This window comes from Columba livia, chromosome 1, assembly GCF_036013475.1.
Source record: "Columba livia isolate bColLiv1 breed racing homer chromosome 1, bColLiv1.pat.W.v2, whole genome shotgun sequence".
In the NCBI taxonomy this organism is placed as follows: Eukaryota; Metazoa; Chordata; class Aves; order Columbiformes; family Columbidae; genus Columba; species Columba livia.
The window spans coordinates 100,116,278-100,128,870 of NC_088602.1; the positions used below are offsets into that span (position 1 = coordinate 100,116,278).

The following is a 12,593-nucleotide window of genomic DNA, read 5'->3' on the forward strand; positions in this document are numbered from 1 at the left end:
AGCATCCAAGTGCCAGAGGGCTGAGGTGTAGCCAGCCCTGTCTCCTCAGTGCTTGCATCGCCTCACCAGGTCTCACTCCCAGCCACACAGAGGACAGCACGGAGACCCTGGGGACAGCAGGCTTTGGGTGAGGTGGCACAGCAGCCCACGCTGTCATGCTCAAGTCCTGCTCAGGATCTTGGCTTGAGCAGCTGCTTTCAGTGATACTCAAACTCATCAGCATACACATCTCTTTGGAAGATGGGTCTCAGACGAGACTTTCACAATCCGCTAAATCTGCTTTATGTGAAAGTGGCTGCCAAGACAGGAGGTCCTGCTCTGCCACCTGGCAGACTGTTCCCAACCCTTCCTCCACACTGGCCCTGCAGCTAATGCAGCTACACCTTCTGCTGAATGAGGGAATTAGTAACCCTGAAAGCTTTTTTCCTCTGCTAACTTTCAGCTGGATCAGCTCCCTGGTCTGGTAACTCCATCACTGCATGAATAGTGGTGCCAACACAACAGAAACTGAGGGTTTGGAGGGCCAGGGGTGGGGGACAGAGGACAAGACCAGCCCTCTCAGCACTGCATAGGCTTAAGCCAGTCAAGAAGCAGCCATCTCTGGGTCTTAAAATGCATAACCCTTTGAAAATACTACATGTGTTCTTAGTTTGGTTTTAAAGACTCAGATGTCTACATTCACCTAGATAAGGAATTATTTTAGTCTTTGCTAAATATTGTCCTAAGAATACCAGTGAAAGCTGAAAGAAACCCACCGTCTCTTTCATTAAACCCAGACTTTTCAGCTTCTTTATATGGGGCATTTTTTTGCATTATGCGGAACTTGAATACAAAATCCAGTATCATAAATGCAAAGGCCATGATCTGTCAGCTCCCTCGCTTTTCCTTGTCGCTGTACAGACTCGCTGCAGGGTGTGTTTTCCTCTCAGTGTGAGTGTGACACTGCAATTAATACTAATGGCAATTATTAAGGCACATCAAAAGATGAGCACAGCACACATTAGCAACAGAAACTGGCTTTCTGCATTGTTGGCTCTGCCTTCAGCACAGTTGTTTAGGCACTTGAATGTTTCTCCAAGTATGGACTGGTGATCAGCCATCACTATTAAAACATTTTCAAAAAAGCAGTGCCTCCACATGAAAAATAGCAGGTTAATAAAAGAAGCCAGGTTTAATTACACGATTCAGACAAAGAAATATCATGAAATCACCTAATACACTCTTATTGCCAATTACAGTTCAGTTCAAAACTGAGACTTATCTGAGTGATGAAAGCAGATTGAATCAGGATGGAATCAGGAATTTCAGGAAGGAAACATCTCAGAGACATGGGAAAGGGAATTGAATAGAACACAGGGTCAAGCCCATAGGAGAAACAGCCTTCAGGGAATGAAGAAAGAGTACATGAGGAGAAGGAGATGGACAGCACGGTGGGAAAGCAAGAAGCAAGGCAGGTGGCTTGAGTCACCTTGTGTATCACCCACTGGTGGGTACTCAGATAAAAAAAAATCTGTGTGAGGCCGATAGATCTTTGGCTCAAAGAAAGGCTGTGGCACTTTCCTCAAGTGGGCCGGCTCCTCTGTGGTTAGCAAGCCTGATGGCTGTATTGAGTTGGTGGCTTTGTCAGCTTCTAGCTTCAGCACTCTAAATGGACAATTTTGTAACTAGCCCTGCAAAAATGCCAAATACCTGTCAATATCCTCTAAGTAGTGCATATCTGCATAACTCCTCAGTTATTGGCACACAATCAGGCACAAGAAGTATGTGCCATGAGAAGTGCACACATTCTCAGTTCCAAACAATCTGATAATAAGGGTGAAATGTGAACCAACTTGGTGTAGAGTGCAGGAAGCTCTGTAGGTTGCTTATCCCACCTAAAAATTGAAGAAAAACAGATTTCAGTTCCAGACTTCCAGGGGAGGATGCTCATTCCTCTCTTCAAGATGACAAGCCTGGAGAAGCCATTTCGAACGTGAGTAAGATGAAATTTGGTATCACAGAAGCACAGATATTAAAACTTAGAAAAATGCTTTTGTTGAGGTACGTCTAATTGAGATCTTGTGTCTCCTTGGATCTGCATTTAGATCACCTAACTGCAAAAGAGATGAGGGGAGCAGAATGTTACACAGAAATATTTGAGAACTAAAATGATTTCTTCACATACAAAAAAAGTCACTCTTGGATTCCCATAAAAGCATGGTATAAATGAAAGCAGCTGACTTGTCAGGCTTCCTACAGACCCATAAAAAAGGGCGGGAAGGGTATAATCTACCTAACATATCTAATGTCTGCATTGAAACAGCCTCCATCCATGCAACAGCTGCTTGTTGGCAGATGAGTGTTGACTTGGCAAGTCTTCAATCTGTCAACTCCCAGGAGTTTTGATAAAGCTGTCAGCTTGGACGTCAAATGCATCTTTTCTGCCATGAAAGTGGTGGAAAGACTTTCTGTATGGGCACCAGCCCTCCTGCTCAGGAGGGGTGAAAGGATGCTCCATCATTTCCCCTTCTTTGCTCCCAGGGAAAGAAAACACATTGGTTATGGGGTGAGAAACCTCTCCATTGCCTTTCTCTCTCCCCACCACAGCACTATCTAGAGGAAATCCCTAAAGGAAAGTTTCACTTCGCATCTCTCTCCCTGCTCCAGCACATATGTCAATGACCAAACAGCAATCCCTCAGCAAAGGGGTCGCCATGCTGCTGCGTTATACTCTGAATCACGGCTTTAGGTGCTCTGCCCATTTTCTCATTTCAAATACAGATGAAAAGAGAGATGCACTTTAAAGGGCTCAGCTAGTCATAAGTGGTGCGTCTGTGTCTGTGGGACATTGACCTTGCTGTTTGTAACCCAGAGTTGCTAAAGTAAACCAGGCCAGAACAAAAAGAAAGAATTGTGTTAGAATCAGACATATGCAGATAAATGTGATGAAAAGATACAAAGCTTTAATTAATACTATGACAAACCTTACAAACATCACGAGGCAAGCTCATTTACTGCTTTGTGGTTTAATACAGAGGTACCTGTTCTCTCTCTAAGCTCTCCAACCTTTTTCTGTGCCATCTCTTCCAGAACAAAATTCAAGAGCACAAATACTAAAGGGTGTTTTCCTCATTCCATCATTTCAGGTCAAATGAGTGTGTTTCAATGGGGAAGGAATATTACTTTTTATAGAGTGTCAGTTCCAGCAGTCGGCCACCAACAACAAGCTACACAATTACTGCACTCCTATTTGCAAATTTCCTTTTGGACGGGAGTTTATAAGTTGATTCCTTAAAACTAATTTTGACCCAAACTTGTCATGCAAGTCTGTGATCTGGAAGGAAAATGATTTTGCAATATTAGAACTAATGTGTTTGGGTATTTCTGCTTGTTTAGAGGTGACAATAACAAATAACAGAAAAACACATGCAAAGCTGGAACTGCTCTTGCAAGTCTAACCTTGCTTGCACTCTCCTCAGAGTTTACAGTAGGTTATAACCCATCATGGTCTTCTTTTTTTCCTGTGTATATTATCACCTAAGACCTTTAAGGTCTTTGGAATATAGTACCTAGCACGCTGTTAGCAAGATATAAATAATAAAAAGATATAAAGTTTAAAGATATAAATAATAAAAAGCAGTACTTCAGACAATCCCCTCCCATACTCAGTGCTTCAGGGAAGTAAGTCTGTGGGATAAAATCACTGCAGGCTTTTCCACAAAGAGATAAGCTGTGTACCAAACCAATAGGCACAAAGAGGAGAAGCTTTCTATGCCTTTCTTTTTTCCCCTTTTCTTTTTTCCTGGTAGAACAGGGTGCAGAGTTTAGCTCCATAACAATTAAAACCAAGCATAACCTTCCATCTGGCCACAAACAGCAGCGCATCTTTCAGCAGAGCCCATTACTGATGACTCATTGATCTTGGTGCAAGAGTCTGTGTGGTGGAGGCTGGGGGGGAGGAGCGGGAAACAAACCACAAAACATGGATATCTTGATCTATTCAAAACCTGCAAGAAAAAGCTTTCAGAGGGAAAGTGGGGAGATGACAGCCCAGCCTGACTCAGCCTTTGCAGCAGCAAAAGGGCTTGTGGCTGGGAAGGAGACAGAGGGGAAATGCAGCCCACCCAGCACAAGGGGCTGCAGCAGGTGCGTTTCATCCCAGTGGGTATTGAGATACTGATTTCAGGCTTTTAATCTGCTCCTGGGCGGAAAGGGACATGGTGGCCCACTTCTGGAGGGGAATGGAGAAAACATCGTGGTGCCAGAGGCAGGTAGGATCTCTGAAATGCACACATAACCCAGCACAGACCTGCAATCCATCCAGGATGGCAGTCAGTTCTTCCCCTGGAACTCATGCCCATTCCAAATGCCCTTTTTTTTATACACATATATATACCTATATAGATGCCTTGAGAGCTTGGCTTCCCCCCCTTCACCATTTGTTCTCCTGTTCTTTCGTATACACAAGAGTTGACTCATAAACTATAATGGGCACTTTTATATAGTAACTGGTGCATTCCATGAGCATGTCCTTGATGCTCCTTGGCTGTAACATAACCTTCCGCTGTAATCAATTTGTAAGTGCAAACTGTTTTGAATCTCACTATTTATTACTCTCCTAATGTCTGCCTTACTGTGTATTGAGTCTATTTCATTTAAGCAAGGTAAAAACGACAACTGCTTCTCACAGTCTGTGCACAGTTAGAGTAGTTCTGCAAGTTGTCTTGTTGTTCACATGTGGCTTGGAGATAAACCCACTTATCAAAGTATTTGGCATCATAAAGATACTTTAACGTTAGACTGATGTCATTTGTCATTATCACTTACCAGTATCAGAAGCACTTTATCCGAGCAGACTAAAGGTTTGCTGAACTCGGTATCCGAACAGGAGCACTTAAAATGATAGAGTCCTTCAAAAGAAAACATAACTCCTAATAATAAACCTCACTGTATTATATAGCACCACTAATGGAAATTTTCCCAATTCAGCATCTAACGTATAAAATCTGAGCATTAAGACTCTGCAACCTCATCTTTGCCTACTGCAATGTCAGGAGCTGGCACATACAGAATTGCCTGACCACCCTACCTTTGAGGTCAGGCTGTTTTCCCCAGCAGCCAACAGCCAAGTCCCATCCCTTGTCCTTTGCGTGAGAAATATACCCCTGGTTTTACCTGCTGTTTCTCCCCCCTCCCTGCATCACAAGAGCACTTTCTTGATCCCAGAGCCTCAAGCCTCTCCCACTACCTTGAAAATGGGGAACACTAAAGCCAGTCCCAGGTGGAAGGTGACAGCATCTCATCTGCTGGCCTGTTGATGTTGAGTCTCAGCAGTTTCTGCTGCGGCTGAACTGGGATTACTGGGCTGCTGCCAGCCATGCAGCTGGGCCCTGCAGAGGAGCCATGTGCAGTTCAGCAACTGCGAGTTAGTCAATCAGGCAAGGCAAAGCCTTGAGTCACAGTATCATCCGACCTCCTGTTACCCAAAGCTTTACTTGTAAGGAAATGCCACCTTGGCTGCCAAACGGCGCTGCTTCTTAGTTGCTCTTTCACGGAAACTTTTCTCATCTTTCTTTAGGATGCAAAGGGAATGGATGCAATATTCATGGTGACACTGTACTAATGTAACACTATTTTTCTAATGTTGCCCGTAGGTTAAATCAGCACCACATTGTCTCTTGTGCAACAGTTAAACACCACTATCTAAATCTATGCCAGGAGAAACTATCAGGAGTGCAGAAGGAACGCTGTTGAAACTGCGTGAGCTGCTTCTGTCTGAGATTTTACCAGCGCTGCCTAACAGAGGTTGTAATGTGGTTTTCAGCCATTTGGGCACAGGGCAGATGGGAGCAGAACAGGTTCTCCCTCTCACCCTTGCCTTCAGCAGAACAAAACTTCACTGTCCAGCACAAGGAATCATATCTTTTGCATTGCATTAGTTAAGACTACAGCAAGACTGGCAAGGTAACATGTTAGGAAACTAGGGTAATCCCTCTCCTTATTCCTGATTTTTTTTTTCCTGGCACCTTCCCAAGGGGGGAGGGGAAGAGGAAAAGACTAAGCATTGCCAAGTTAAAAAATCATCTTGCCTTACAAAGTTCTTCTTTACCCTAGAAGGAAAAAACCCTCTGAAATGTGTATTTTTAAACATACATGTAGGATGATTGTTTTAACTATACAAACATCTGCCAACTGACATGTCTGCAGTGCTCATGCTTTACTACAGTGTTTCAACAGTTCAGCTGAAAAACAAATTGCAAGGGAATATCTGAATTTAAGCAAAATAACCCTTAAAGCTCAGAGAAAAAAAAAATCTTCTATATAGGAAAAAAAAAAATAAAAGGGCGGGGAGGAAACAAAACAAGCAAGCCTGAAATTTGATGGCAGTAATATAAACTTAAGTTTCACTATAAGATGATGTCTACAAACTTGTCATCTCAGAGCCTGAGAACAAAACTTCATACATTATGGAAGGATGTACATATTTATTAAATGGTTATCCTCTGTGATATGCACATGTATTGTAATCAATAAGTACACTTTTAATATTAGAACACAATATAGACACTCAATTCCGAGGCACATTACTTCAGCAAATGAAAAAAATTGCAAAGAGAAAGAAATCAATACAATTTGGATAACAGAAAACCAATTAATTCCTGGTGTTCAAGAAGGGTTACAGAGGAAAGAAGCTAATGTAGGAGATACAGGAGGCAAGTATCCCAGACCTATTCAGAAGGAGAGAAAAGAGCTCCCCACAGCACATTAAGATACTTCCCAAAAAAAGCAAGAGTCATTCCTAGGCTTTGCTCCAACATCCATGAATCGCTGCCTACAAAGTAACGATGACTCGATCTTCTCTGATTTTGTTGAAAGAGGCACTGACCTTCATGGCAGCATTCAAACAGGGCAACTGGACTGACCAGCTGGGAACAGTTTACCAAAACTGAGGCCATGTACGGTGCAGCTAATAGGGTCACTTATTCATTTTAGATATGCCAAGTTATCATCACCACCTAATTGCTCCCTTTGGAAAAAAAAAAAAATCTCTTGCATATGCAGAGATTTGTGTGTCTAGTAAGGCAGCTCTGGAAATAACTTAGTAGAAGAATTCCAGATGTTAAAAATATCATTTAAGAAACATGAATCATACCAAAACGTTTAAGTCACTTTTAGTTAATACATTTGCATTTATTTTAGAATATACTCTACATCTGAGTAAAAAAAGTTTTAAATAGACTCCAGCACATGTACAACCGTGGGACTTGCCATCTATCCCATAACAGAGGGATGCTCCTTAGCCCACTGAGTTCCCTCCCGGGTAACAGAAGCAATTTTATACCAGTTTTGTTACGTTCACCGGCTTGTGTTGAGCCTCCTATCTGCCACCTACGCCATCACCTCGTACATGTACACGTCCTGTCTCCCCACCCGGGGAGGCACAGCAACCGCTCGCCCCAGACTGTAGTTTAAAAAAAAAAAAAAAAAAAAAAAGGTGGGAAAAAATAATTAATAAACTAGTATTGATTAATTTACATCTCTCTCTGGCTTGCGCGTTGGTAGAAAAGCGGCTGCAGTCCTGGGAGCACGCAGGGGAGCCCCAGTCCCGGGGCGCTGCCCTCCAGCGCCGCCGCGGCAGCAGCGCCGGGCGGGGACGCGCCGCTCCCGCCGGGCCGGGCTCCCCCTTCCCCCGCTCTCCCCTCGGCGCTCACTGCCCCCAGCTGCTGAAGCCGATCTCCTGCTTGTATCTGTTGGTCAGGACGTTGGCCTTGCGGGTGAGCTTGGAGAGGACCGAGTGGAGTCCGCTGAGGTGGTAATGGAACTGCTTCTCCAGGTCCTCCTCTCCCTCGACCTCCTCGGCGGCACCGCCGCCCAGCTTGTCCTTTTTGCGGGCCGCCTCCTCGCCCGCCGGCGGCTGCACCACGCCCCACTCGATGTCGTTGCGGATGGATTTGAGCAGCATGTAATGGCTGTACATGTCCCTGCGGGAGAAGAAGGCGCCGGGGTCGCCGGGCGGCAGGGCGGCGTCCGGCTGCGAGCAGACGGTGCCCGCCGCGTCCAGCTCCTCCAGCAGCAGCGGCACGTCGCGCAGCAGGCTGGGCACCATCACCGTCTGGTCCATGTTGTTGACGGCGCCGATGAAGCGGTTCATGGCGTTGAAGAGGGAGTACTTCTGGCTGTACGAGTCGCAGATCTGCATCATGCCGGCGGCCGGGAAGGCGGGTTCAGCGAGGCGGCTCGGAATGCGGGGCTCCTCCGGCGGCGACCTCCTCCTGGCTAGCGGCACCGGGCGCCCTCCACCCCGGGCTGGGCTCAGCGGCTGCTCGCCAGAGAGTCCTGCAGGGAGGCGGCCGCAGATGCCGGGGTTAGAGGCTGCTCTCTCTTCCTCCTTCCCTCCCCCCGGCCCGCCTTCCCGCTCCGTCCCCTCCCGCCGGCGCCCTCTCCTCCTCTCCCACCACCGCCTTTATCCTCGGCCCCATCTCCTTTTTTAGGCTTCCCCTCCCCATCCCTTTTCTTCGCCCTTCCGCCCCATCCCCCCTCAGCGGCCACCCGGGCTTGCTGCTGGCGCTCCCCTCCCTGCAAACACACACACAAAAAAAATCCCGCCGCTCCTCCCGGGAGCCACGCGTGCTGTGGGGCTGAGGAAGTGTGTCCGAGGGGAAGGCAGCCCCACACCACGCCGGTAAAATAAAATGAAATGAAAGCGGTCCCCAGCCGCGGCACCGAGCTGCCGGGGGGAAAGATGCACCCACCGTGGTCTAGAGCCGCTCAGCGCCGCGCCCTCAGCCTGCCGCCGCCCGTGGCTGCGCTCCCATCCCCGGCGCCGTATTTATAGCGCGTATCTTAAAGCAAGGTGTTTCCCAGTGCCACCCCCCGCGCCGGCACGCCAGATAAAGGCGGCGGTCGCGCCGGCTCCGCCTCTCGCCGCGCACCGGGGGAGGGCACCGAGGCGCGGAGGGTGCCGGAACCGGCCGGGCCGGTGGCCCAAAGCGCCTCGCGGGCATCCTGTTGCCCGCGTGGGAGCCGGCGGCGCGGAGTTGGCGTTCGGGGTGGAAATGGCAGGGCTGGGTCCCCGGAGAAGCCGCACTCCCACCCGCCCGTTCCCCTGAGAGAAGGGACCGGCGGCTGCAGAGCCACCCAGCCCTCCCGAGCGCCGTTAACGTCCTAGCCGCCGCCCTGGGCGAGAGACGGCAGCCGGGGGGCACAGCGCCACGATCGAGACGCGCTGCAACACCGCCGCCCACCCCACTCACAGTGCCAGGGCAAGGGCCCCGAGGCTGCCGGTGCCGGCCGATCCCCGCCGGGCGGGGGGAACGGGAGGCGCGGCTTCGCTGTGCCGGGCGGGGGAGTTTGATTGACAGGGCAGGCGGCAGGGACACGCGGGCCCCGCGTGCTGTCCGCGTTCGCCCCGGCCGCCCATTGGCTGCCGGGCGCGCGGCGAGCGTGACGGCCGCGCCTCCCCCCGCCGCTCCGCGTGCACCAGCGGCAGTTAGAGCGGGCCGGCGGCGAGGGCGCCGCGCCAGGCTCGCGTGGCCGCCTCCCAGCTGCCCGCGGGGGAGCTGTGGCCCCCGCTGCCCGCCCTCGCCTCGCATCGCCTGGCCGTGCCAGCCCGAGGGCGCGGGGGGAAGGAGGGGGAGCGGGCGCGTTCCTTCCCAGGCGGCTCTTTGTGTGTGGGCCAAGGCTGCGCAGGGCCGCCTGGCAGCGGCCGCGGCCGCGGCTCGGCCAGCATCACCCCACAGCCTCACCTCCGGGCACAGCCAATCGACGGGCCGCCCAGCAGCCCCGGCTCCGCGGCCCGCTGCCAATGAGCGAGCCTCGGCAGCAGCCAATGGGAAACAACAACCCCCTCCCATGCAGCCCCCTCCGCCGGCTCGCGCGGCCCTGGTAACAGGCGAGGTGGCTGGAGGAGCCGCCGTGTGTCACGTGGGGGAAGGCGGCGTTGCGGGGGGGCGCTGCGCGTGGGAAGCGGGGGGGGTGTTGAGTGTGTTGCCGTGGCAACGGATTAACCAACAGCCAGAGGCGGCGACGGCGCCGCTGCCGCCCCTCACCCCCCGCCGGGGCCTGCGCGGCGCCGGGGAGAGCCAGCGAGCGGCCCGAGAGGCGCGGGGAGCTGCAGGGGGAGCGGCTGCGCAGGGGCGTCCCAGAGCTCGGCCTTACCGACACGGGCTGGGCGCAGACGAGAAGCCCGACGAACGGGCCGGCGCAGCTGCCCCACCGCGTACACCGCGCTCCGCTCCGCCGCGCCCCGCCAGCGCCTGCCTGCAGCAGCGGCTCGGCCGGGTGCATGTGTGTTCCCCGACGCCTCTCGGACGCCCGGCCGCTTCAGGCTCCCGCAGGCGCCAGCCCGAAGGACAAGGGCGATTCCCGGGGCACCGGGTGACAAACCGACGGGTGCCCAAGATGCGCAGTCGGGTGCCCTTAATGAGCAGCACAGGCGCTGCAAATATTTGTGGTTAAGGAGAAGGGAAAGATAAGGGCTGGTATGAAATTATGACCTGTTCGCAGATGATTCACAACGGGGAAAAAAAAATAATCTCACTGCACCAGAAACTTGGCTGCAGCATATATTTGCGTCTTTATATAGACACAGTATGTCATTAATACGCTATTAACAGTTTTGCTGCCTTTAATTGAAATACAATGTGCGCTGAACGTTCAATAAATCGGAAATAGTAATCTTTAGGAACAAGGATAATTGGTTTATTGTCCAGCTTTCCTGGCCAAATTAAAATTAAAAAAAATAAACTGCAAACTTCACCCATGTTTAGTACGTAACTGGCTGGGGAGGAGCAAAAGTTGACAGAAGTGACCCAGCTTGAACCTGTAAACGGGAAGCGTGCAGTCATAGCAAAAGCAGCAGATGAGGAAGCGCTGTGTCTTCAATGAGATATACTATACAAATTATGACCTGAGCATAAAATAATTTTCAACCCCACCTGTCGTCTTTGTTTCCCAAATGTGTAGCAACATGGTCTGCTTCAACCTTTGAGTGTAAATGTTACCTCGTTTTAGCATAGTGCTAATACAGTGTGGTAGCCCTTGCTGGCGTGTGTCTAACCCATTAAGCTGAGGTAGATCGTACTCAAGTCGAACTTCACAACATAAGGAAATCGGCTTTTTTTTTAACTTCCTTATGTTCTGATCGATTTTGATATGCAGTGTAAATGTCTCTGCATTTATAATGTATATAATTAACACAAGCCTGAGTAGGTTTGATTGCTCTTCGGCTAGAACAAGATAAAGGAGCATATATTTCTAACTCCAGTGGTACGTAATTGCAATGACTGTGCACACAAGAGAAGAAGAAACAGCACTTTTCCCCCTCCCGTTAAGAAAAGATGATCCCATTTGCGGCACAAACTTTTATATGCAAGTAGCATTTGTTCAAACTATCTCCTCTTCAGAATGATCCAATTATCATGGCCATGCAGTGCCTGGAAATGGAATCAGCTGGAAACCCTTTATCTTATGTCCTGAGCAATGAGGAAGCTTGCATGTTCGCTCTCAGGCTGTCCGGGAAGGTGTAAACTCTTACCTTTGCCCAGCACAGGTCCTGGGTAAGGAAACCAAATCAACCACAAGCAACAGGATTCTTTATCCTGCACCTCAACTGCATGGGGGACTCCTGGCATACAAGCACAGCAATGTGGGGGTGAAAACACCTTTCAGCTTGAATAAAAAGCTCTAGATGGCTCTTCCAGAAAGAACAAGTCACATCTAAATTACTGTGTTAGATAGAACCCTTAAATTTTCCCTGAAGATAATGAGAGTGGGTGGTGTTTCTGGATGAGGGCCTTCTTTCTGTGTTCAAGTCCTGAAGAACAGAGATAAACTATCGTTATTACTATTTAGCTATTACCGTTACTGAGTTATTACTAGTATTAACTAGTTAACTTTTCTGTATGTCAGTATTTAGCCACGGCAGCACTAAGGTTAGTGCCACAAAAGCTGGTGATAGGAACAATGCTGCTAGTGTCCTGTCTGCTCAGGCCACATTAGCAGCTGTTCTGTTATTCAAGAAAAGACAGATGATTCTGCCAACTCACGTGGGTTTTCATACCATTTGCAAGGCCTATCTAAATTCTCTTTTCATTTGCAACAGGATAACAAATTGTCTTTGTTAACAGTTTTCCCAGGACGCATGCTGGCATGAAATAGGTGCCACCAGCATGTTGCAGACCAGCAATGGCTACACTTGGGTGGTTGGGAAGTTGTTCTGCTGCACAGTGTTTGCAAAATAAGATGAGATCTTGTGTGGGCGAAAAGTGATAAATATGTGCAAATATTTAGTGTTGTGTTCTGCAGCCTGGGAACACCATTTGGGCCAGCCTTGTAAGAGTAACATCTCTTGGGAATTTCACTTCCTCTTGTAATTTGTTGTTGATGTGACATGGCAGATTAGAGTTCAGCCTTGGAAACTGCAAGTTGTTTCTTTCTATTCCTATTTGACATACATTTGTGCTCAAACTTGTGAACTGCTTCCGTCATTTTGGGTGGCAGTACAGATGCACGCATTTAGCACCTCTCTCTTCTTCTGTCTCTTTCTGAAACCAAGTCCAGTTGTATCAAACTTTGAACTGAGGAAACCTGTCATTTCTCATCCAGAAGGAATG

General features: G+C 49.2%; 1 protein-coding gene across 2 annotated transcripts; it reads right to left on the reverse strand.

Moving 5' to 3' along the window:
* Window positions 1-6,444: 6,444 nt before the first annotated feature.
* MID1IP1 (MID1 interacting protein 1) lies at window positions 6,445-9,377 on the reverse strand. Of its 2 annotated transcripts, none has more exons than XM_065070268.1 (2): window positions 9,234-9,377; window positions 6,445-8,316 (listed from the first exon to the last, which is right to left on the reverse strand). In XM_065070268.1, exon 2 carries the CDS (start codon window positions 8,180-8,182, stop codon window positions 7,688-7,690), a length of 495 nt encoding a protein of 164 aa, XP_064926340.1. In that variant the 5' UTR covers window positions 8,183-8,316; window positions 9,234-9,377; the 3' UTR covers window positions 6,445-7,687. The 2 variants fall into 2 exon arrangements, with proteins under 2 accessions (XP_064926340.1, XP_064926329.1); XM_065070257.1 differs by lacking the exon at window positions 9,234-9,377 and adding an exon at window positions 8,733-9,147.
* Window positions 9,378-12,593: the final 3,216 nt, after the last annotated feature.